Consider the following 25,145-nt stretch of genomic DNA (forward strand, 5'->3'; position numbering starts at 1 on the left):
TATCCATTTCTCTGTCTCTCAGTCTGTCTGACCATCTACCTGTTTAAAGTTGTACTCTTATCTGTCTGTCTGTCTGTCTGTTTACCTGCCTCTTTATCTGCTCTTCTGTCCTACCTCTCGGTCTGTCTGACCCTATACCTGTTTTATTGTTTTACTTTTATCTATATCTCTGACTGACCCTATACCTGTTTTATTGTTTTACATTTATCTGTCTCTCTGTCTGACCCTATACCTGTTTTATTGTTTTACTCTTATCTGTCTCTCTCTGTCTGACCCTATACCTGTTTTATTGTTTTACTTTTATGTCTCTCTGTCTGACCCTATACCTGTTTGTACTCTTATCTGTGTGTGTGCCAGGAGTGGAGGTGAACCAGGAGCAGGAGGTGGTGGTTGACACGGATGGAGCCGGAGGTCAGGGTCGTCTGCAGGTGGTGCTGGTAAGCTAACCCACACTAGCGCCTCACGCTAACTGTAAGCAGGGGGGCACCATAGTAACTGGTTAGTGCAACGCTAACCTGCTACCTGCTAACTTCTCACGATGAGCATGTTGGCATGTGTGAACTGTGCGAGCCTTAATCAGGTGAGCGTGTATCGCTAGTCGTTAGCATGTTAGCACATGGCTAGCCGTTAGCATGTTAGCAGTTTAGCTAACCAGTGTTTTGCTGTCCCCAGCGGAGCCCTAGCAAGCGGTCGCTGCCCTGCGTCTTGGAGCCTCACGCTTCGAGAGCTAACTGTAGCCTGGTGCGCTACACCCCCACCGAGGAGGGGCAGTACGCTGTGGACGTGACCTACGACGGGCACCCTGTCCCGGGCAGCCCCTTCCCCGTGGAGGCCGAGCTACCCCCGGACCCCAGCAAGGTATGACTGGAGAGAGACACATACATACATACATACATACATACATACATACATACATACATACATACATACATACATACATACATACATACATACATACATACACTAAAGTATATGACACTCAGACATGCAAGTAAACAAAAAACAACCTGCACAAATTTCAACAATCTTAACCCAGCACCAAGTAACATAAGCCATGGACCCCCACACATCTTCAGCCAACAACACCAACAACTCACAACTCACTCACTCACTCACTCACTCACTCACTCACTCACTCACTCACTCACTCACTCACTCACTCACTCACTCACTCACTCACTCACTCACTCACTCACCCTGCAATTTAAGCGCCTCACACTACTTACAGAGCTACACAGGGAATTTAACCCCTAACCCTGTCGGTGCCTTGCTAAACTGTGTTGTTCCCGCAGGTGAGGGCTTCAGGTCCCGGCCTGAAAGGCGGGGTGGTCGGCAGTCCGGCCCCCTTCTCCATCGACACCAAGGGGGCGGGCACCGGGGGTCTGGGGCTGACGGTGGAGGGTCCGATGGAGGCTAAGATCGAGTGCTCTGACAACGGGGACGGGACCTGCTCCGTGTCCTACCTCCCCACGGAGCCCGGCGACTACCTGGTCAACATCCTGTTTGAGGACGTCCACATCCCGGGTTCCCCCTTCAGGGCTGACGTGGTCATGCCCTTTGACCCCAGCCAGGTGTTGGCCTCGGGGTCAGGCCTCAAGAGAGCCAAGGTGAGCCCCCTCTAGGTTAAGAACAGGTCAAAGGTCATTGTTAAGCTATTGAAGGATGTCGAGGGAAATTATCTGACATCCTGACTTCCCGTCTTCCCAGGTGGGTGAGGTCAGTGAGGTGATGGTGGATTGTTCCAGAGCTGGTCCAGGTCAACTGTCCCTGGAGGCCAAACCAGAGTCTGGTTCTGGTGAGTCTGAACACATCACCACTGCACACATTCCTGTACACCTATTACCACAAGGACCTGTGGTGTCATGATGGCAGTTCCTGTCAGTCTGATGCCACTTTCTGTCTCTATACACGTATTACCGCCTTCACCGTTCCCTACCACGTCACTTCCTAGTCTGACGTTACTTCATGCACTTCTCTGACATCACTTCCTGTGTGTTCCCAGGCGCGGGGGCCAAGACTGAAGTGGTGGACCGCGGCGGAGGGAAGTACACGGTGAGCTACGTCCCGCTGACCGCCGGCATGTACACCCTGCTGCTACGCTACGGGGGGCAGCCGGCCGCTGGCTTCCCCACCACCGTCAACGTCCTGCCGGCCGTAGACACCTCCAAGGTCAAGGTGTTTGGACCTGGGGTGGACGACAAAGGTAGAGACACACACACTACTGTCTTTACACCGCAGTTCTCTGCTTCCTTCTCTTCTTCTTCCTCCAGCCAGCGTGTGTGTGTGTGTGTGTGTGTGTGTGTGTGTGTGTGTGTGTGTGTGTGTGTGTGTGTGTGTGTGTGTGTGTGTGTGTGTGTGTGTGTGTGTGTGTGTGTGTGTGTGTGTGTGTGTGTGTGTGTTAATGTGATTTAACGTGTTTGTGTCGGCCCAGTCTACAGGGAAGCGACCACGGACTTCACGGTGGACGCGCGGCCCCTGAGCCGGCGGGGCGGGGACCACGTGCGGTCGGAGGTGACGGGCCCCGGGGGGGAGGTGACGGAGTGTGTGGTGAAGGACAACGCAGACGGGACCTACGCCGTGGAATACACGCCCTATGAGAAGGGTCAGTCGCCGCACCGTACCACGCTACCCCTTATGAGAGTACCACGCTTCAACATACTCATATACTCACTGTTTACATGGTTGTGTGTGTGTCCGCTTTTAACAAAGGAGGCGTTTGTCAGATTTAATGTGTGTGTGTGGGTTGATGTGATTTAATATGGTTGTGTTGATGTGATTTAATGTGTGTGTTGATGTGATTGAGTATTGTTCCGTGTTGTGATTTAACATGGTTGGGTTGTGCGTTGTGATTTAACATAGTTGTGTGTGTGCTCCAGGGATCCACAGCCTCCAGGTGTGGTACCAGGACACTGAGGTGCCAAAGTCTCCCCTCAGCGTGACTGTGTGTGAGGGCTGCGACCCCAGCAGGGTGAAGGCCAGCGGCCCGGGCCTCAGTCAGGCCGTCAGCAACCGACCCAACCACTTCAACATACTCACCAGGTATACTGCTACACACTCACCAGGTACTGCTACACACTCACCAGGTACTGCTACACACTCACCCGGTACTGCTACACACTCACCAGGTACTGCTACACACTCACCATGTACTGCTACACACTCACCAGGTATACTGCTACACACTCACCAGGTACTGCTACACACTCACCAGGTACTGCTACACACTCACCAGGTATACTGCTACACACTCACCAGGTACTGCTACACACTCACCAGGTATACTGCTACACACTCACCAGGTATACTGCTACACACTCACCAGGTATACTGCTACACACTCACCAGGTATACTGCTACACACTCACCAGGTATACTGCTACACACTCACCAGGTATACTGCTACACACTCAACAAAGTGGTACTACACACTCAACAAAGTGGTACTACATACTTAACCAGGTGGTACTACTAGTTTGACGGGAGGACCTCTAACAGCTGGAGAGCCATGGACATGTTGCGCCTTATATTATAGATCCATCGGATATGGATAGATCCATCGAATGTAATGGTTCGATGCAAAATCAATAATCAGTATACTAGAAAGCTGACCGTAATCATCTTTTAAGCGTTAACCTACATGCTGTGCATGTACATAAAACGTTCTCTTTATTCTTCATTTTCTCAATCCCCGCTGGTTGTGAACCACGACCTTAATCCAGACCATACGGTATATGAGCCGTCGTTGTTGTGGTACACAGTCTGACGGCCTGTGGTTGTGTGGGACAGGGATGTCTGGCAATGTGTGTGGGGGTGTTTGGTGCCTGGGGGTCTGAGTCTGGTGTCTGACAGAGTGTGCTTGTGTGGGACAGGGGGGCCGGTGTTGGGGGTCTGGGCATCACTGTGGAAGGCCCGTCCGAGTCCAAGATGTCCTGCAAGGACAACAAGGACGGCAGCTGCAGCGTGGAGTACATCCCCTTCACCGCGGGACAGTACGACGTCAACATCACCTACGGAGGAGAACACATCCCAGGTACCCCTTGCAAAGCCAAACGACCCTGCTGCTGTGTATGAAAACACACAGGAGGAATGTGCTTTCTTGTTCTCTTAGAACCGATTTCTTTTCTTTTTTGGACTGCCGGAGCTGCCCCAACATATTGTGTTGCAAGAGTGATTTGTGACTGAAAGCTGCTTCATCGTTATAAGACCACATCAATGAGATGAACAATGAAATGAAAACCACATTTGAGAATGTCGTGATTGCTGCTCGTCAGCTTAATTGAGTTGGAATGTTTGTGTCCACTAATATGGTTACCGTGACGTCATAATCCGGTAAAACGCTTCCTTCTAACCGCACTAGATCGTAAACAACGTATCCCCAGGAGTTCAGGGTGATGTCAGAAAACCCCCTAAACAGGAACTTTCTAATTAAAGTACTAATGTGTAGGTGTGCCAGAACGGTGTGTTTACCGGCTTAACAAGCCGCGGCATGACCTCATGGTCTGTGTTTACGTGTCCGCTGGATAACGAGGGCGTCCATTCATGGTCGGCGCGGCGGTTAGCTCGCCATGTGGTTGTAATTAGCCGCCGCTAATAGACCCGGCTTTGTGTGCCGAGCGGTTCCAGGAAGCGCCCAGCGGGGTGCCGGCTGGTCCCGCCGGGGAATGAGGTCGCTCCGTGTTCAACCGCCCGTTTCATCACAGAAGTTGGAATTGGGCCCAATATATCTGACAATGTGGGGTTTCACCACTGCTGCTCATTGCTGCTCCTTATGGATGCATTGTGGGTATATACTGTATGTACCCACAATGCACTGTGGGATAAGCATACACTTGATGTCCACATATTTCCAAGCTATATCCCTTAATGCATAATGGTTTTCATTGTCATTGGAATCATCCAATAGCGATGGTCGGCCAATATGTGAAAATGAGCTATTTGGGTCAACATCTGAAATGTTTGCTTGTTTATGCAACAAATCCGCTTCCGCTGCATAATTAGTGTAGGAATTCCTTGCCTAACTGCCACTCCCCAAACGTTTAGGCCACACCCCCTCACCCTAACGGTGCTTGCACACTGCACCAACAAACGGCAACAATCGCTCCCATCGGACCAATGGGCCATTCCCACCGGTGGTTGTTGGATGTGGTCAGAGGACGTTTTGTTTTTATGAACAAGTCAAATCGGTCTTTGGTCGGGTGTTGGTGTTTGTTGTGGCAGTGTGCAAGCCTCCTCAGACAACACCCTCCACACCACAGAACACACCCTCTCCCCCTAGCCCCTCCCCCCTGACCCGATGTCCATGGTGGTTGCAGGAAGTCCTTTTAAGGTGTCGGTGACGGATGAGGTGGACCCCAGCAAGGTGCGGGTGACCGGTCCGGGTGTGAGCTCAGGTGTGCGAGCGCGGGTCCCCCAGAGCTTCTCCGTGGACTGCAGCAAGGCGGGCCAAGCTCCCCTGGCCGTCTCCCTCACCAACCCCAAAGGTAGCCCTCTCTCCTCACAGGACTGCTCCCAGAAGCACTAGTACAAAGATTAGCATTGCTGCTACCATTACATCTTCTACTGCAAGCACTACTACTACTGCTGCTAAATGTAATACTGATATCATTATTACCACACATACCACACATAATTATCTCTACTAAAATGACTACTAATATATTATAGATAACATTACTACTGCTATCACTACAATTATTACTGCTACTACTAGAGCTACGACAAGCTAGCTCTTCCTAAGCAGTAACCTGGATAGATGCTAAGCGCTAAGCATGCCGGATGCAAGCCATAGCTAAATGCCATCCAGGCTAGATATTAGCTGTAGTTGGTAATAACCGGGCTACATGCTAGTTCTAGCTCAGTGCTAACCGGGCTGCGTGCTAGCTTCAGCTAAGTGCTAACCTGGCTTTTTGGGCCAGGTGTGGCTGAGCCTGTCCAGGTGAAGGACAACAGGGATGGAACCCACAGCGTCTCCTACAGCCCGTCTATAGAGGGAGTTCACTCCCTGGCTGTCAAGTACGCAGGGCAGGACGTCCCACGCAGGTGAACTACACTACTCTATACTCTACCTTACGCTGTGCTCATGATCACTTCCTGCTACAGGTAAGGCTAAGCAAGGAAACTTGCGCTTTTCATACATGGGGCTGACTCAAAGTACTACTAAAACATGGTCATAATATGATATAATAAAATAAATTAAAGTAAAAAAACTAAGGCAAGGTTAAAAAGTGCAATGTTTTAGCAGAAAACATTGCACTTTGCTTTAGCAGAAAGTTAAAGCGAACATACAATAAAAGGAAGTGATAAAATGGATACGTCAAAGAAAATAAAGGCAAAGTTAAAAAAAAAAAAATTACGCAAGGGTTAACGCTTTAGACCTGTGAGCCCCTATTTGGCTCTGTTAAATCCTTGCGCCCCCATCTTTTCACGTTGTTGTGAATCTGCTCCCCCCTATCACTTTGACCCAATCAACATCTGCCCCTGATATCAGTTTCCCAGGGAACGCTTGCTCAGTAGCTGGTCAGTAGTTGGCTCCCGGCCCTAGGCCACACAGAGACGGGTTGGGGTTAGTCGGTGTGTAACAGTAGTGCCCCTGTGACTCCAGTCCCTTCAAGCTGCGGGTCCAGCCCACCCACGACGCCAGCCGGGTCCAGGCCAGCGGCCCCGGGCTCACCTCGGGGGTCCCGGCCAGCCTCCCGACACACTTCACCGTCGACGCCTCGGAGGCCGGGCTCGCAGAGCTGGGGGTCGCTGTCACGGTGAGACACACACACACACACGCACACACACACACAAATTAGCATGTATACATACAGTCCCTATCTCCCACACACACAGAAATGTCCACACACTCAGTCAGTCAGCCTCACTCTCTGTCTCCCTCCCCAGGACCAGGATAGTAAGGCCATGCCGGCCAGTATCCACGACAACGGGGACGGGACATGGCTGGTGTCGTACCTGCCCGACCGGACGGGGCGCTACGGCGTGCGGATCACCTATGGCGGGCAGGACGTCCCCATGTCCCCCTACCGGGTCCGAGCCGCGCCCAGCGGCGACGCCAGCCAGTGCAAAGTCTCCGGTAGGGTCCCCATAATATGTCCTCGGTTACAAGACCATAATATGTCCTCGGTTACCAGACCATAATATGACCTCGGTTACCAGAACATAATGTCTTCGGTTACCAGACCATGATATGTCCTTAGTTACCAGACCATAATATGTCCTCGTTAACCAGACTTTAATATGTCTTCAGTTACCAGAACATAATGTCTTCAGTTACCAGAACATAATGTCTTCAGTTACCAGACCATAATATGTCCTCGGTTACCAGACCATAATATGTCCTCGGTTACCAGACCATAGTATGTCCTCGGTTACCAGACCATAGTATGTCCTCAGTGACTAGCCCGTAATATGTCCTTCATACTAGTACAAAACGAAACCTGCAGTATTTCTATTCGTCCACCTCCAACCTCCGTGACCAACCAGGTCGAGGGGTGGGGCCTACGGTTGCCGTGGGCGAGGAGCTGGCCCTGCTGGTGGACACCAGGCAGGCTGGGAAGGGAGGGCTGAGCTGTGTGGTGGTGGAGCCCGACGGCAGCGAGGTCCTGGCCCGCGTGGTGGAGAACCCAGACGGGACCTACGACATCTTCTACACCGCCGACGCCCCCGGCACCTACCGCATCTACGTCCGCTTCGGAGGACAGGATGTGGCGCGCAGCCCCTTCACCGTCACGGTGTGTGTGTGTGTGTGTGTGTGTGTGTGTGTGGACCCGTTTCTGAGCAGTCATGTGAGAGAGGTTGAGTGCTAATTGATGCTCTTATCTTCAGGCGGTGGAAGAGGTTATTCCCATGATGCAACAAACGTCGAATCAAGCTCCTGGATTGGGCTCCCGTCCCTGGGTATAGTTCTCCATAATGATACACATGCGCATGCACACACTGATGTACCCTTCACCATAACACTATCATAACTACTCCATAACGTTCTCTCTCTCTCTCTATCCCTCCAGGAGACCACAGATGGGTTCTCAGAAGGCAGCAGTGTGACCGGAGGGTTCCGGCCGTTCGACATGGTCATCCCCTTCTCTCTCTCCAAGGGAGACATCACTGGTGAGGCAGGCAGATGAGGGATAGGTAGAGAAGGCGGGAGAGAGCGGTAGAGATAGGGAGGGGAAGGTAGCGTTGCGCTTGGACATAGGCAGAGGATCGAGATCGGGACAGACTTTGTGTTCTGGGAGATACAGAGATGGTGTTTATGTTAAGGTGTTCTAGTGAGATGGTTTCTGTGGTCAGGTGATCTTGCTCAGGTGAACTTTAGATAAAGAGATGAACATTGAGACGTTGTGAGTGTTCAGGTATATATCGGTGGAGTTAGCGACGGGGCTGTTGTCCGTATTCGGTTGTTTTTGGACAGGTTAGTCCTAACAGCTCCGCCCCCTTGAACAGGTGAGGTGATGATGCCGTCGGGCAGGAGGGCGGAGCCTCTGATCACAGACAACCTGGACAGGACGGTGACCGTCCAGTTCTCCCCCAGCGAGGCCGGCCTGCACGAGATGCACATCAAATACAACGGAACACACATTCCTGGTACACATATTCTGTCCGTCTGTCCGTCTGTCTCTCTCTATCTGAATATATTATCTATCTATCTGAATATATTATCTATCTATCTTTCTGAACATATTATCTATCTTATCTATCTGAACATATCCATCTATCTGTACATATTATCTAAATAATCTGTTCAAGCCATTTTTGTTTTTCCAAAATGTTGATAGTGACACCAAGGGGTCACTTGGTGCTTTTTAATCATTTTTGTCGTGGAAATTCTGGAATATATTCTTTCTTTGAGGTTGAATAATAACTACTAAATAACTTTCCCTTATTATTCCTGCCAATCAATGCTGGATTCTGTTCTACTCAGAAACTCCAGTTCAACCTGCCCTTACGACATTAGGCGGATTTAGAAGATTACCGCTCTATGTGATATATATGTATGCAATCTAATTTATATGTATACTGTATAAAATCGAAATCTCTAAATATATTCTGTATATAATGTAATGTACGGTGTATGTAAATACTGTTTATAATGTAATCTAGATGTGTATATGTATCTTCTATACAGAGTCTCCTCTCCAGTTCTATGTGAACCAGGCCAGTACCCCCAGTGTCACGGCCTCGGGTCCAGGCCTCGTCTACGGCGTCGCCAACAAGATGGCCAACTTCACCATCTTCACTCAAGACGCAGCCGAAGGTACTGATCCTGACTAATACTGCTATAACGGTACTGATCATGACTAATACTGCTATAACGGTACTGATCATGACTAATACTGCTGTAACGGTGCTGATCATGACTAAAACTGCTATAACGGTGCAGATCATGACTAATACTGCTATAACGGTACTGATCATGACTAATACTGCTATAACGGTACTGATCATGACTAATACTGCTATAACGGTACTGATCCTGACTAATACTGCTATAACGGTACTGATCATGACTAATACTGCTATAACGGTACTGATCATGACTAATACTGCTCGAATAGTACTGATTGTTCCTGATACTGTTGTAATAGTAGTACCCATCATGCAAAATACTTCCATAATAGCATCACTGATCATACCTTATGCTGCTAAGATAGTATATAATAGTCATTAGCTGATGTGCGGGTAGGTTAGGGCATATGTATTTGAATATATTTCTGTTAATATATCTATGTATGTATCTTGTATCTAGGCGGTCTGGACCTGAGCATCGAGGGTCCCTCTCAAGCAGAGATCAGCTGTGTGGATAACCAGGACGGGACCTGCTCAGTGAGCTACCTGCCCATCCTCCCCGGGGACTACAACGTCCTGGTCCGATACAACCAGCTGCACATCGCCGGCAGCCCCTTCACCGCACGCATCACAGGTGGGCGGGGCCTGGGGCCTGTGGGTGGGAGGAGCCTAGGCATGCATCACACGATACGATATTTTTTACGATAAAACATACCGAGGAAAACGGTAACATAAAAAGATATAACGTACTGAAGTGTGTGTGTGTGTCTGTGTCTGTGTCTGTAGAGGACCAGAAGAGGCGGTCCCAGGTGAAGCTGGGCTCCGCAGCAGACTTCTCTCTGGACATCACGGAGACGGACCTCAGCCTCCTGACGGCCAGCATCTCGGCTCCCTCGGGGCGGGCCGAGCCCTGCCTGCTCAAGCGCCTCGCCAACAACCACATAGGTCAGAGATGGGCTAGATCTGTTTATTTTTTCGCTCTCTCTGACCCTCGGGTCCTTATATATTGTATATATGTTAAGTATTATATAGAGACAAATATGTATAGTATGTGTGTAAAGATATAGAGCTATAGATATAAATCTATAGATATTTAGTGTATGCGTCACGTGAACCTCCTAAGATGGTGCAATGATGGGTTCAATATCTCAGGATATTGGGTAATGTCCCGAGATTGAGATCTCAAACTCCAGATATTGTCTTCACCGCAAAATGTTCCGCTTTCGGTCTACTCGTCACGCTAATAAAAATAAAAAATCCCAGCAGAAAGTGTTATCTGCATTATTTTAGTGTTCATGTGTAGTATAAACATTTATTCACCTCATGCTCCGTGAATAGCGGGGCGTAGCTACAGGGGCGATTAAAAGCTTTAGATGTAGTATTAACGTGGCCCTCCTGCAGGCATCTCGTTCATCCCCCGGGAGGTGGGAGAGCACCGGGTCAGCATCCTGAAGGAGGGGCGTCACATCCCCAACAGCCCCCTCACCATCCTGGTGGTGCAGTCGGAGATAGGGGACGCCGGCCGCGTCAAGGCCCACGGAGAGGGCCTGGTGTCTGGGCGCACCTTCACCAACGCCTCCTTCCTGGTGGACACCCGGGAAGCAGGTAAACACACTGGACTGGGGATATGTACTGAAGTACTGAAGTACTGGTCTTATAGACTGTAGTACTGGGGATATGTACTGAAGTACTGAAGTACTGGTCTTATAGACTGTAGTACTGGGGATATGGTCTGTAATACTGCAGTACTGGTCTTAAAGACTGCAGTACTGGTGATATAGACTGTAGTACTGGGGATATGTACTGCAGTACTGGTCTTATAGACTCTAGTACTGGGGATATGTACTGAGGTACTGCAGTACTGGTCTTATAGACTGTAGTACTGGTGATATGGACTCTAGTACTGCAGTACTGGTCTTATAGACTGTAGTACTGGTGATATGGACTCTAGTACTGCAGTACTGGTCTTATAGACTGTAGTACTGGTGATATGGACTCTAGTACTGCAGTACTGGTCTTATAGACTGTAGTACTGGTGATATGGTGTCTTAATGGTTACGTTATACACTGTGCTACTACACAGTAGTGCAACAGTCAAAAGTTTATGTTTTTCTTTTATAAAATACCTTGAGATTCTTACTCAAGGCAAGAAATAAGTAGCTCAATGTAACTAATAACAGTCTAATCCAGTGATCAAAATACATGAGCGAAAACAAACTAGCTACAGTTGAAGTGTTAATAAGCTAGAAACGGAGCAGCGATTAGCTCCTGGCCGTGCTAGTGGGGGAGCTGTACGGGGAGCGGTGCGGTGATACTCTGTGTTGCTAGGTTACGGGGGCCTTGCCCTGGCCGTGGAGGGCCCCAGTAAGGTGGACATCCAGACCGAGGACATGGAGGACGGGACCTGCGGGGTCTGCTACTGCCCCACCGAGCCCGGGTCCTACCTGGTCTCCATCCGCTTCGCCGAAGAGCACATCCCTGGTACCGCCCTCCCACACCACACACCCTGACTGAATACTACCACACACCCTGACTGAATACTACCACACACCCTGACTGAATACTACCACACACCCTGACTGAATACTACCACACACCCTGACTGAATACTACCACACACCCTGACTGAATACTACCACACACCCTGACTGAATACTACCACCGCCGGACTGAATACTACCACCGCCGGACTGAATACTACCACCGCCGGACTGAATACTACCACCGCCGGACTGAATACTACCACCGCCGGACTGAATACTACCACCGCCGGACTGAATACTACCACCGCCGGACTGAATACTACCACAAGCCCGGACTGAATACTACCACACACCCTGACTGAATACTACCACACACCCTGACTGAATACTACCAAAAGAGTGTATGGCAGAAGTATAACTTAAATTAGTTTTGTTTGTTAAAACTGAGCAGTGAGCTTATTGGGCTGGGTTCCATCCGGCTAGCAAGGGTGTATCACAACTTTAGGTTTGGTTTGGTTTAGCATGGGAAAACTGGGTGAATCAAATTAAATCCTTAAAGTTATTGAAAGGTTTGATAACATGTATGTATGTCAACAGGAAGTCCGTTCTCGGTGCCTGTGACGGGGGAGGGGCGGATCAAGGAGAGCGTGAGTCGGCGGCAGCGCGCCGCGTCTGTCGCCAGCGTCGGCAGTGTGTGCGACCTCAACCTCAAAATACCAGGTTGGTACGGCAACCGCCTCCTCTGCCTTTTCCACCCCAATCAGAATCGGTCTCTGTGAGCCCCTGAACTTCTAAGGCTTACCAACCAATCAGCATGCATATCTCTGGACAGCCACCTCTAAATATCCTTCCTTCTCTCTGAAGAGTAACTTCCTGTCCTGTGCGTTGCGTTTCCTGTCTCTTTCCTGCCTGTCTAACCTTGCCTCCTCTGCCTTCATTCTTGTCATTCCCCCCCATAACTCCTCCATTCCTCTTTCCTCCTCCTTTCCTCGAGACTTCCTTCTCCTCTGTTCCCCGGGGTCCAGAGAGTTGGTTCCTGTTGGTTCTCTCCCGGGAGCGTCTCTTTCTCCGCCCCCAGCGGTCCCCCTCCCCCAGGGGCCCGGGGCCCTGCCCGCCCGGCTCCCCCGGCAGACGCAGCCTGTCCCCGGGCTCCGTGCGGCTGGTGACCGGCCTGTCGGGGCTGGTGCTCCGCAGGGAGTCTGGGTGCGGTAGGGGGGTGTGGAGGACTCATCTTTGGCACACGCTGGGTAGCAGGTCTGCCAGGGAGGAGGGTGCGTCAGAGGTCACCGTGCGTGGTCCCTCGTAACGCTAGCATGTAGCTACACCTAGCATAGCCGTGTGTGTGCTTAAACTCTGATTAGTAGCCTGTTGGCAGGCATCATAGTTTAATGCCATCGGAAATGGCCCAGAGACGGTTTGTTTGAATGCAGAACACACACACTATATTATCAATAATAAATCCATCAACTACAATGAGTATCATTAGCGATAAGTACGACTCCCTCCAACTCGCTCGCTCTGTCTGTCTGTCTGTCTGTAGATATTGATGTACAGGAAGTGAAGGCTGAGGTCACGTCCCCATCTGGCACCACTCAGCTGGCCGAGCTGGTCGCCGTGGGAAACGGCACATACTGCGTGCGCTTCGTTCCCACGGAGATGGGCGTGCACAGCGTGAGCGTAAAGTACAGGGGCGCGCACGTGCCTGGGAGCCCCTTCCAGTTCACAGTGGGGCCTCTTGGGGAAGGGGGCCCCGGGAAGGTGAAGGCTGGGGGCCCAGGACTGGAGAGGGCCCAGGTTGGAGAGCCAGGTACACACACGCACACCGCCACATACACACACAGCCACAGAGAGAGACGCACACGCACACAGCAACATACACACACGGCCACAGACAGAGACGCACACGTACACAGCAACATACACACACGGCCACAGAGAGAGACGCACACGTACACAGCAACATACACACACAGCCACAGAGAGAGACGCACACATGTAGCCTAAGCAATGTCAACAGACAATGTACTGAAGTGTGTGTGTGTGTGTGTGTGTAGCTGAGTTTAGTATCTGGACGCGGGAGGCCGGGGCCGGGGGCCTCTCGGTGGCGGTCGAGGGCCCGAGCAGAGCCGAGATCTCCTTCCAGGATCGAAAGGACGGGTCGTGTGGAGTCAGCTACCTCGCCCAAGAGCCTGGTACTGACATGTGCTGACGCTGACTGTGTTGTGATGCTCCCTGTATGACAGTATGAGTGTATTCTGTGTGCCGATGCTCTACCGACAGCGATACTTTGTTTCTCTTTCTCCTGACCAGTGTACTTGTGGATTAAATGCCCTAACTCTAAATGTCAATGTTTCCAGGCGACTACGAGGTGTCGGTGAAGTTCAACGACCAGCACATCCCCGACAGCCCCTACCTGGTCCCTGTGGTCGCCACGGTCCACGACGCCCGCCGCCTCGCTGTTACTGGCCTTCAGGTGGGACACGACGAGACACCCCCCCCCTCACCCCCCCAGTCCGCCTCCTCCTCTGGTCTGTCTGTTGAGGGCCAGCCTTCATAGGGGCATGTTGAGGCTGGGTTCCTGCGAGAGGATGGGTTCCTGTGTGAGGATGGGTTCCTGTGTGAGGCTGGTCTGGGTTCCTGTGTGAGGCTGGGCTGGGTTCTGAACTTGCGGTGTCTCTGTCGTGTTTCATTTAAAGGCCTTTAACAAAAATCCATCAGCAGCAGCTCAGTGGTTGCCTAGCTACAGCAGAGAGAGGCACACCCTTGCGACTGTAGTTGGTTGCTATAGGGACAGTCACAAGCCGTTACCTGTAGTTTGGCTTCTGACCCTAACGAGCTACTAACAATAACTCTAGATCTAGCTGTACTGACCCTCTAAAGTATCCAGTAATACTACTGGTACATTTGACCTAGTTTTGTAGGTACCTACATAAACACATTTGGGAACCTAACAAAAAGGTCCCAGTAAACCTAGGTATTAGTTGTATCAGTATCACGGTATTACTGTATACGCCAGGGTGCAGAAGTAGAAGTTAGTAGGTTAGTATCTAGAATGTTCTCCTAATATCTAATGTGACTGACCGCCTCTGTCTGCAGTAGCTCGACCAATTGGAGCTCAGGTAAATAGAAGAATGTCACTAATGATTATAGATAGAACTGCGTGGGTGTGTGTGTTTGTGCGTGTGCATGCATGCGTTGCTAACCTCTGTGGGCCCGACCTGTGTAGGAGTCTGGTTTGAAGGTGAACCAACCAGCGTCCTTCGCAGTCAGGCTGAACGGGGCTCAGGGCAAGATGGAGGCCACTGTTCACTCTCCCTCCGGCGCCCTGGACGAGTGTGCGGTCACTGAGCTGGAGAAAGGTGAGAGAGAGAGAGAGAGAGAGAGAGAGCATGTGAGAGAGAAGCTGCATTCACATATGAACTCTGGACAATGTCCAGAGATTCAGGTCCGGACGTTATCCTGAGTTGGCCTTTCACACATGTACCACACAAAAGGAGTTTGTCCGTGTCAGACACGTTCCCACAAACTGGAAGTCCTGCTTTGTTTGGGCGAGGGGGGATGGGACTGGGAAGAGGGATACAGGAAGGAGGATGGCGGATGTGACCAGTGACTCTTCCCTCATGATGAGTGTTTGAGATTACATAGACAATAAATGTATTTGGATGTATCCGCAATATTTAATTTTGAAAGAAAGGTGGTCAACGGTTGCTGGGAATTTTTCATCTTCTGCTTCTTCTTCAATTAATTCAGCACCAACTCCCGTACCAGGCATTGGTACGGGAGGCTTAGAGTATTTAGAGGTGAATCTAGTCCAGCCCTAACCTTTAAAGAAACCGGTATGAATCCAGCGTCACCGTGTCCTCTCCAGATAAGTACGCCGTGCGCTTCATCCCGCGGGAGAACGGCGTCCACAACGTCCACGTCACCTTCAACGGAGCCCACATCCCAGGAAGCCCTTTCCAAGTACGAGTCGGAGAGCCAGGACAGACCGGAGACCCCGGTCTGGTGTCGGCCTACGGAACCGGGCTGGAGAAAGGAACCACAGGTCCGTCTGTTCGAAAGTCCGTGTGTCCTTCCTGTCCGTCCGTCTGTCTGTCCAACCGACATGTATGTATGTCGAACCAACATGTCTGTGGGTCTGTCAGTCAAACCGACATGTCTGTCTGAATGTCTGTCTGCCCTGCCGGTCTGTCTCATTTACCTGTCTCACATATTAGTGGAGGCTCATGCATCAGTCGTCGGGCAGTGATTAGTGCACCGCTCCATGTTACCTCAGCCTCGTAGTGAATTCGGAGTCCCGTCTGTGTTTCCAGGCAACCAGTCAGAGTTCATCATCAACAACCGGGCGGCGGGGCCGGGCGCCTTGGCGGTGAACATCGAGGGGCCGTCCAAGGTGAAGATGGACTGCCAGGAGGTCCCGGAGGGCTACCGGGTCCTCTATACCCCCATGGCCCCTGGGAACTACCTGATCAGCATCAAGTACGGGGGCCCCAACCACATCCGGGAGAGTCCCTTCAGGGCCCGCGTCACAGGTACCAACCGTGCTGTACTGGTCTCTACCGGGGAAACTGACCCCTCCCCGCTGGGCTCTACTAACCTGCATGTCTCTACCCGTCTCTACTAACCGGTCTCCATTCGGCTCTGTAATCGGCCTCTCTCTTGGGGCTTCTGTTGGTATCTACCCGTCTCTACTGCCCTCTATTAACCTGCTTGTCTCTATTGGTCTGTACTAGGGCTTTGACTCCGAACTTCGTTATTCAAATATAATTTGAATATCAAAAAATAAATCAAAATTCCAACGAATAAAAATATTATTAATAAATATTCAAACATATTTGAATATTAATATTAATAAACAAACTAACTTCGAATATGATTTTTGGGCAAAGGTCAAAGCCCTAGTCTGTACTACTGATCTCTACTTGTCTCTACCTGTCCCTCCATTGGTCTCTGTAATCTGCCTGTCTCTACTGCCTTCACTGTAATCTATAGGTGTCTACTCGCCTGTCTCTACTAACATCTATCTCTATGGGTCTCTTTTAACCTGCCTGTCTATATTAGTCTCCACTAATCTATCTCTATTGGTCTCTGCTACCCTGCCCCTCTGTATTGATTGTTACTGGTATTTACTCATGTCGCTGCTGCTCTAGTCTCTACTGGTCTCCACCAACCTGTCCAGACTGGTCTCTTCTAACCTGCCTCTGCCGGCCTGTCTCTTCTTAGGTTCTCGTCTGGTCCAAGTCTCCAACGCCAGCGAGACCAGCACCCTCACCGTTGACCCAGTGCTACAGTCCTCCAGCAGCCCCTGGCAGAGCAGCGCCCCACCCCAGCCCTACTCTGATGCCAGCAAGGTGCTAAGTCGAGGCCCAGGCCTCAGCAAGGCCTTCATGGGACAGAAGAGCAGCTTCTCATTAGACTGCAGCAAGGCTGGTAAGTAGCCCCGCCCTCTGAAGGGAATCCAGCCAATCAAAGCCCTGCAAACTAAAGCGATCAGCAGCTGGGAATCTTCCCCCCTGTGAAAGAGCATAGAATAGTAATGACATAATAAAATACTAATGGCATGATAAAGTAGGAGACGATAATGCTAATCCTTTATTGATCACTTTGAGGTACTTCAGTACCTTTTTTAATATTTTTGATTATCTTCCTGTACCGTCTTATTTTATTGTGTCCAGAATGTATTGTTGATTTTTGGAGGAATATGCTCCACTCTGAGGCCGACTAAAGCTGTGTCCCTCCCCAGGTAAGAACATGCTGATGGTGGGTGTCCGGGGGCCTCTGATCCCTTGCGAGGAGGTGCTGGTGAAACATGCAGGCAGCGGTCAATACAACATCAGCTACTTGCTCAAGGAGCGAGGCAGCTATGTCCTGGCCGTAAAATGGGGGGACGACCACATCCCCGGCTCCCCCTTCCAAGTCACGGTCCCCTAATGCACTGCCGTCTCCTCCGCCACCGAGCCGTCTGTCATTCTGCATGCTTCAAGCGCACTGGAAAGTTCTTTCAAAATAAATAAGCATATTATACAAACAAAAGTTTGCCTTTTTGTGACAACCTAAAAAATATGTGTACAAAAATCGAGCACCATGAATTTTCATGATGCCTTTACTTTGCTTGGAATTAAATGATTGCACTTTTATACTTGATGATGCCTTGCTGTTCTTTGACATCATTCCATGATGATCATTCCTTTAGTGTAGCTGATATGTTGACTAGCTAGCGGTGTAGCTGATAAGCAGGTGTACTCGCTAGTGGTGTTGCTTCTGAATAAGTTAAATATCTAGTGGTGTCACTATTAAACAAGTACGTGGAACAGGGCGAATTGAAAAACGCTGTTCAGTTCTCCTGTCGTTTTATGTTTTCGTTACTACTGATATTGTTATTCTGTTAATCATCTCCGTTAGAAACATTGATTTATTGATTTTTTTATTTTGTATCTTAATTGATGGAAATGTTGCCATAATTAATCACTCTCTTTGTAATGCTACATGAGAGCATTGCATAACTTCAAAAAGATGTAACACATCCTAGCGTCGACATCAGCTGGCTATTTGTCAAATGGCCAATTTCTGGGCATTTGACATCACCCGCCCAGATGATGTCATCATGGGACCATATTGTGTTCACCTGGTGATATCTATACCGTCAACTGGAGAACTTTGGAGGAGGAAGTGATTTTGGGATTATGACTGCATAATTTAAATGTGATTAATATGAATGTAATTTGATAACCTGAACTGGAATAAAATTTGATCATGAGCTTTGGACTTTGTGTCTTTCTTGTAATGTTCCTTGAACATTGTGAATAAGCATGGTCTCCAGTAAAGAGGCAGGTATTTTGTGTTTCTGTGTGTGCAAGAGAGAGGGACAATGGCCCCGTTGTAGGTCAGGTTTCCTGGCTTCCCTCCACAGTGGTGTCATCTGATCCAGTTGGCTTCCACAAGACGCAGACCTTGTCCGTACCGGTTTCGGCTGGACCTATAACAGGTAGCATATATCTACTATCTTGAATAGAGGGCTGTATTATGAAGATTTGTTTGTTTTTCTAAAAAGTCTTCGCATAATAGCTATGATATAATTCTAAACATCTAGTTTGATCTGCTAAAATAGTCAACCGGTCTGATAAGTTAGTCTACGCTACACGTAACCATTATCTGGAAGTTGTTCTAATAAGCTAGTTTGACCTGGTAGAATAGGCAAAGTGTCTGGTAAATCAATCTACTCCAGGCAACCACCATCTAGAGGTCTTGTTCTAAACAGTTATTTTGATCTTGAGCTCCAGAACTATGTTATAGACTGATATCAGGTTGCCCTGATATCAATAATAATCAACAATTCTAATACCCTTTATACTGTCTATACAGCACATTTCCTACATGGATATCAGCCAAAGTTTATTATATTGAATGGAATGCAATAAGTTAAAACGGTAACAGCATTTAAACGAGAGGAGAAGATTCAATCAACAGACGGCCTTTACAAATACAAGCATGGGATGAGGAAGATGGTTGGTGATGAAGATTATTCAGGTCTCAGGAGATGAGGACTGATGATGATGAAGATTATTCAGGTCTCAGGAGATGAGGACTGATGAATATGATGATGATGAAGGTGGTTCTAGTCTCAGGAGATGGGGACTCTGATGAGGATAATGATGACTGTTCTTAATGTTTTATCTGGAAAAATAAAGGTTAAAAAAAAAAAAATGAAGGTTGTTCTGCTCTCAGGCGATGAGGACTCTGATGATGATGATGATAATGATGAAGGTTGTTCTGCTCTCAGGCGATGAGGACTCTGATGATGATGATGATAATGATGAAGGTTGTTCTGCTCTCAGGCGATGAGGACTCTGATGATGATGATGATGATGAGGATAATGATGAAGGTTGTTCTGCTCTCAGGCGATGAGGACTGTGATGATGATGATGAGGATAATGATGAAGGTTGTTCTGCTCTCAGGCGATGAGGACTCTGATGATGATGATAATGATGATGAGGATAATGATGAAGGTTGTTCTGCTCTCAGGCGATGAGGACTCTGATGATGATGATGATAATGATGAAGGTTGTTCTGCTCTCAGGCGATGAGGACTCTGATGATGATGATGATAATGATGAAGGTTGTTCTGCTCTCAGGCGATGAGGACTCTGATGATGATGATGATAATGATGAAGGTTGTTCTGCTCTCAGGCGATGAGGACTCTGATGATGATGATGATGAGGATAATGATGAAGGTTGTTCTGCTCTCAGGCGATGAGGACTGTGATGATGATGATGAGGATAATGATGAAGGTTGTTCTGCTCTCAGGCGATGAGGACTCTGATGATGATGATAATGATGATGAGGATAATGATGAAGGTTGTTCTGCTCTCAGGCGATGAGGACTCTGATGATGATGATGAGGATAATGATGAAGGTTGTTCTGCTCTCAGGCGATGAGGACTCTGATGACCACCCAGATGCAGAACTGCTACCGGGAGCAGATCACCAAGGAGACGATGACCCGGCTGGCCTGGAGGTCTCGTTATGCTAAGGAATACCCTCTCTCTTCCAAGACCCCAGCCCCCGCACCACCCGGACCCCCACCGGCACCTCCACTAGGACCCACCCCAGGACCAACCCCACAGCCAGACCAGACCCCCAAGCTGCCCCCCAAGACCAGGTGAACACACGCTGACCCCTGACCCCAGTACACCAGGGGAGAAACCCCCTCACCCTAACCCTGGACCCCGGGGGACTGAACACATGAATAGAACAACAACACAACAGGAATCACAGGTCTAGACAAGCAGACCCCTGTTATTTCAATAGTTGAGCACCTTTGGTGTGGGCTTGCCGTACGTGGTGTCAGTTTGTGGTTATTTTTGTTACACACAACCATGGCGACGTGTCTGTCGGGGTTCCTGGTTGATAATCATGAGACTTCACCACTAGAGTGAACCTATCACAGTCCAGTACACCGACCCACCAGTTTGTAAATGAGGACCGTCTGGAAATGCTTCATTGAACATATTTTAGAAAATAAATGAACATTTCATCCTGATTATTATGGGACTTTAGTGGGCGTCATAGTAACACAGTGCATGGTGCCGACACCGTAGGACTCCCCGGCTGCCGCCTGTTCCCACGGTGACCGAGAGGACCTCTGCCCCCCCTCTGATGAGACCCCCCTCCCCCCAGACCAGAGAGGTCCTGTACCAGGGCTCCTCCCACTATGTAAACACACACACACACACACACACACACACACACACACACACACGCGCACACACACACACACACACACACACGCGCACACGCACGCACACACACACAAACGTTTAAATGTTTGAAATGGTGATTGGCAGGGGACGGGGCGTGGCCTGTATCTGAGGAGGCGGGGCCAGATGAGACCGGAAGAGAAATTTGAGTTTCCTCTCATCTCGTCCTGGGAGTACGGATGGAGATTGGGTGAGAGACAGAAACATGGCTACAGATATCTTTTTTCATCACATTTTTCACCGCCCCCCACAAAAGAAATACCTGGCCTCACCTGAATTCTGGAAAATCAGTCAGATTCACGACGGCAGTCTCTAAACTGGTCAAACACCATAGAATAGCATTAATTCACAAACATTAAAGGTGTAAATGTGTAATGTGTAAGATTTTCATAAATAAATCCTCAAAACAAATAGCATGCCGAATTTAATTGGCACCCTATTTTTTTGGCATGTGGAGGTAAATAAGCTATTTATTTACCAGTCTAGATGAAACATTTCGAGTTCAGCACCAAACCTAATTGCTTTTTTCACCAAGAGCGGTCTCCAGCTATGGAAATACACGACAATGTTAATTAATTTCTCGCTACTATTTCTATCATTTGTTATATTTCTGTGATTTTCAAGAGGTAAGAATACCCCCTCTGGGCAACTTCTCTTTAACCTCTCATGTTGGACTGAGGGCAGACTGGATGCTGCAGTGACCTCTTGAGGTACAAAGTGGTATTACAACACGTTATTGGCCGGTGCTAGCTGGGCTAGCTGCTAACATAAGTAAATATATCCCAAACACAGTACATAGACATAGCTTGTTCAAAACTCTTATTTCTTTTCATTCTGTTAATAATTGTTCATTTTTTGTATGTGTGAAACTCATAATCCTTCACGTTACACCTTTAAAAGTTATTTGGCTGCCATGCGCAAATAAAGATTATAGAGATGTTTGTGTGTGTGTGTAGTTGACTACAGTGTGTGTTTATGCATTGACGAATATATATGTGTGTGTGTGTGTGTGTGTGTGTGTGTGTGTGTGTGTGTGTGTGTGTGTGTGTGTGTGTGTGTGTGTGTGTGTGTGTGTGTGTGTGTGTGTGTGTGTAGGTTACTACAATGCGTGCCTATGTATTGTAACATTACATGTACATATTTTTGTATAGGTGTCTACAGTGTGTTTTTATCTATTGATAAAGAAATGTGTGTGTGTTTAGGTGACTTCAGTGTGTGTGGGTCTCCTGCCAACGGTCGTTCAGCCGTGGTGAAGAACACGTTCTACTGCAGGAACGGAGTCTTCAACAGACCTGCGACTACTGACCTGCTGGGATGACACACGCACTCTTTCTCTCACACACTCACACTCACACACACACACACACACACACACACACACACACACACACACACACACACACACACCCGACCCAACTACTGACCTGCTGGGATAACTCACACACTCACGCACACAGACACACACACACACACACACACACGCACGCACGCACGCACGCACGCACGCACGCACGCACGCACGCACGCACGCACGCACGCACGCACGCACGCACGCACGCACGCAGGCAGGCAGGCAGGCACACACACACACACACACACACACACACACACACACACACACACACACACACACACACACACACACACACACACACACACACACACACACACACACACACACACACACACACTGACCTGACGGGATAACACACGTGCACACGCATACGCACACTCACACACACACACACACACACACACACACACACACACACACACACACACACACACACACACACACACACACACACACACACACACACACAGACACACACACACACACACAGGCTTAAACCTAACACACATGACACACATGTTTCTGCATTTTTGTGTCCTCAAAAAACTTCTCAATCAACTGGCTTGTGCTCCCGCCTGAATACCACTAGTAACTGTTAATAATACCACTAGTAACTGTTAATAATACCACTAGTAACTGTTAATAAAACGATATTCCGATAGCTACTCTGGACTGTAAGTCGGTGCAATAAAAAAATAATGTCACTAGCGACGCAAATCTCGATTGCATTTGATTGTTCTCACTCCCACCTATGCATATTTGTTGGACAAAAAGGGTGATGATGGCGGTGGTGGTGGTGTCGATAGTTTTTGCGCTGATGTTGGCGGTCATTCTGGTGGTGGTAGGGGTAATAATGGTTGTGATGGTGGTAGTTGTGGTGGCGGGGATGTTATAGTGGTCATGTGGTTGTGGCAGTGGTGCTGATGGTTGGGGTGATGGCAGTTAAAGTGGTGATAGTAGAGTAATTGGTAACAGTGTGGAACAATAGCCTTGGAAACATGTTTAAAACAGCGATAGACTTTATTGACATTTTCCAACCAATATGACAGTAAGCATCTGCTGTAGTTTGTCTCGTTATCTGATGGAATTGTGGCTTGGTTCAGTTTAGCCGGTGTGTGGGTACTAGGCTGAGCTGGGCTGGGCTGGGCTGGGCTGGGGGCTGGGCTGGGCTGGGCTGGGCTGGGCTAGGGGCTGGGCTGGGCTGGGCTGGGCTGGGCTAGGGGCTGGGCTAGGGGCTGGGCTAGGGGCTGGGCTAGGGGCTGGGCTAGGGGCTGGGCTAGGTGCTGGGGAACAGCAGCATCCCAGTGAAGGTGTTATCGGCCAGCTGGGGGCTGGTGATGATCTTGTTGTGCTGGGTGGGCTGCAGGTAGACCTTGTCCCCCACCGCTAGTTCAAAGATCATCGAGCCCGACGTCACCAGGTGGGACGACGACGAATCACACAGGCTCAGTTTAGCCTCTGTCCCCTTCATCAGCTTCAGACACACCTAGCAATAGATATAGGGTTATCACCAATACAACCAAAGCTATCACCAATAGAAACAGGGTTATCACCAATAGAAACATGGTTATCACCAATAGAAACAGGATTGTCTCCTAGCCAATAGAAACAGGGTTATCCACAATAGGAACAGGGTTATCTCCTTGCCAATATAAACAGTTTTTTACCTAGCAGATAGATACAGTTTTATCGCCTAGCCGATAGAAACAGGATATCACTTCTGTCTCTCTCTCGGTGTCTGGATGTATGTGCATGTGGGGTGGGTGTGTGACTTCCAGTTCCCATCTCCCAGTCTCATCATCCATGCCCCTTACTCTGCCTACACACCTGTTGGCAACACACACCTGTTGGCATCATCAGCATGCAGTACATGAATTCGGTTTTTTAGGTAAATATTTTAGTAAAATCCAAGTATTCCCTATTCCCCCTATTCTCTTACCTGTGCTTACCCTGTTCTCCCTGAGTTCAGCCTACCTGCCTGTCTACCTGTCTGCCTGTCCTGAAATCCCATTGCCCCTTTATGCCTACAGTACAACTTGGTAGGATTGCCAACACCTTGTCTGCGTCGCTGGGTCGTGGATTTGGTTCCACTCAATCGTGAGTCAGAGAGGCGTACGGGCAGACAGACATACAGACATACAGCTTGGCAGACAGACATACAGACATACAGCTTGGCAGGCAGACGGACAGAATATCTGGAGACACAGACAGAACGAAAGAAAGACAGCTATACACACAGACAGCTGGTCTGACCTACAGACAGACAAACAGCTACACAGGCAGACAGCTTTTATAGCAGGTTACCAGCTCTTTGGCCGAGATGTGGTAGGTGAAGAAGTAGACGCCTTGGATCTTGCATGAAAACACTCCATGGGTCAGATTTTCTCCTTTCAGAGAAGTGTCCAGATCAGGGACTACATCCCTGTCAACACACACATACGCACGCATGCACAATATTAATATTAACACACAATATAATATATACAGCAGGCTAGACATCACCTGTCCTGGTATAGTTCACTTCTGAGCCTACCTGTTGAAGGGGATTAGTTGGTCTGGAGGGGGGGGGGGGGCTAGCTGTTGAAGGTGATTGGTCGGTCTGGGGGGGGGGGGGGGGGGGGGGGCTACCTGTTGAAGATGATTGGCCGGTCTCTCGGGTGGGGATGGTACCTGTTGAGGGTTATTGGCCGGTCTGGGGGGTGGGGGGGGGGGAGGTGACGACGGTAACTGTTGGAGGTGATTGGCCGGTCTGGGGGGGG

The 25,145-nt window shown here is 49.2% G+C and overlaps 3 protein-coding genes across 3 annotated transcripts in view; 2 read left to right on the forward strand and 1 right to left on the reverse strand.

Moving 5' to 3' along the window:
- The window catches only part of LOC130402499 (filamin-B), a 36,608-nt gene extending 17,872 nt beyond the window's left edge, over nt 1–18,736 (forward strand). Inside the window, exons 21-50 of the mRNA XM_056606689.1 lie at nt 358–437; nt 673–858; nt 1,293–1,607; nt 1,708–1,795; nt 2,003–2,203; nt 2,432–2,602; nt 2,877–3,039; nt 3,870–4,030; nt 5,313–5,480; nt 5,916–6,039; nt 6,602–6,755; nt 6,886–7,075; nt 7,486–7,733; nt 7,828–7,899; nt 8,010–8,109; nt 8,446–8,586; nt 9,128–9,256; nt 9,749–9,922; nt 10,075–10,233; nt 10,690–10,893; nt 11,617–11,769; nt 12,369–12,491; nt 13,312–13,578; nt 13,826–13,963; nt 14,129–14,244; nt 14,998–15,130; nt 15,640–15,816; nt 16,085–16,303; nt 16,995–17,201; nt 17,515–18,736. Coding sequence (XP_056462664.1) covers nt 358–437; nt 673–858; nt 1,293–1,607; nt 1,708–1,795; nt 2,003–2,203; nt 2,432–2,602; nt 2,877–3,039; nt 3,870–4,030; nt 5,313–5,480; nt 5,916–6,039; nt 6,602–6,755; nt 6,886–7,075; nt 7,486–7,733; nt 7,828–7,899; nt 8,010–8,109; nt 8,446–8,586; nt 9,128–9,256; nt 9,749–9,922; nt 10,075–10,233; nt 10,690–10,893; nt 11,617–11,769; nt 12,369–12,491; nt 13,312–13,578; nt 13,826–13,963; nt 14,129–14,244; nt 14,998–15,130; nt 15,640–15,816; nt 16,085–16,303; nt 16,995–17,201; nt 17,515–17,702 — 4,949 coding nt within the window. The 3' untranslated portion in view covers nt 17,703–18,736. The remainder of the gene's footprint in view (nt 1–357; nt 438–672; nt 859–1,292; nt 1,608–1,707; nt 1,796–2,002; nt 2,204–2,431; nt 2,603–2,876; nt 3,040–3,869; nt 4,031–5,312; nt 5,481–5,915; nt 6,040–6,601; nt 6,756–6,885; nt 7,076–7,485; nt 7,734–7,827; nt 7,900–8,009; nt 8,110–8,445; nt 8,587–9,127; nt 9,257–9,748; nt 9,923–10,074; nt 10,234–10,689; nt 10,894–11,616; nt 11,770–12,368; nt 12,492–13,311; nt 13,579–13,825; nt 13,964–14,128; nt 14,245–14,997; nt 15,131–15,639; nt 15,817–16,084; nt 16,304–16,994; nt 17,202–17,514) is intronic.
- A 1,471-nt stretch (nt 18,737–20,207) lies between these two features.
- Nucleotides 20,208–22,403, forward strand: LOC130402347 (protein ATP6V1FNB). The gene is made up of 4 exons (XM_056606498.1): nt 20,208–20,434; nt 20,874–20,988; nt 21,120–21,222; nt 22,235–22,403. Exons 1-4 carry the CDS (start codon nt 20,208–20,210, stop codon nt 22,348–22,350), a joined length of 561 nt encoding a protein of 186 aa, XP_056462473.1. The 3' UTR covers nt 22,351–22,403.
- Nucleotides 22,404–23,636: 1,233 nt separating this feature from the next.
- Nucleotides 23,637–25,145, reverse strand: part of c1qb (complement component 1, q subcomponent, B chain) — a 3,510-nt gene continuing 2,001 nt past the window's right edge. Inside the window, exons 4-5 of the mRNA XM_056606155.1 lie at nt 24,691–24,808; nt 23,637–23,872 (exon numbers count right to left, since the gene is read on the reverse strand). Of these exons, the coding sequence (XP_056462130.1) occupies nt 23,663–23,872; nt 24,691–24,808 (328 nt within the window). The 3' untranslated portion in view covers nt 23,637–23,662. The remainder of the gene's footprint in view (nt 23,873–24,690; nt 24,809–25,145) is intronic.

The sequence above is a fragment of the Gadus chalcogrammus genome, chromosome 13 (genome assembly GCF_026213295.1).
Source record: "Gadus chalcogrammus isolate NIFS_2021 chromosome 13, NIFS_Gcha_1.0, whole genome shotgun sequence".
NCBI classification, from domain to species: Eukaryota; Metazoa; Chordata; class Actinopteri; order Gadiformes; family Gadidae; genus Gadus; species Gadus chalcogrammus.

Bases quoted from the DNA above. Each gene is read 5' to 3' on its own strand.
- LOC130402347 (XM_056606498.1), top strand. From the start codon at position 20,208: ATGAGGACTCTGATGACCACCCAGATGCAGAACTGCTACCGGGAGCAG. The intron at 20,435-20,873 runs GTGAACACACGC...CCGACACCGTAG, and splicing joins AAGCTGCCCCCCAAGACCAG to GACTCCCCGGCTGCCGCCTG. The intron at 20,989-21,119 runs GTAAACACACAC...GGTGATTGGCAG, and splicing joins ACCAGGGCTCCTCCCACTAT to GGGACGGGGCGTGGCCTGTA.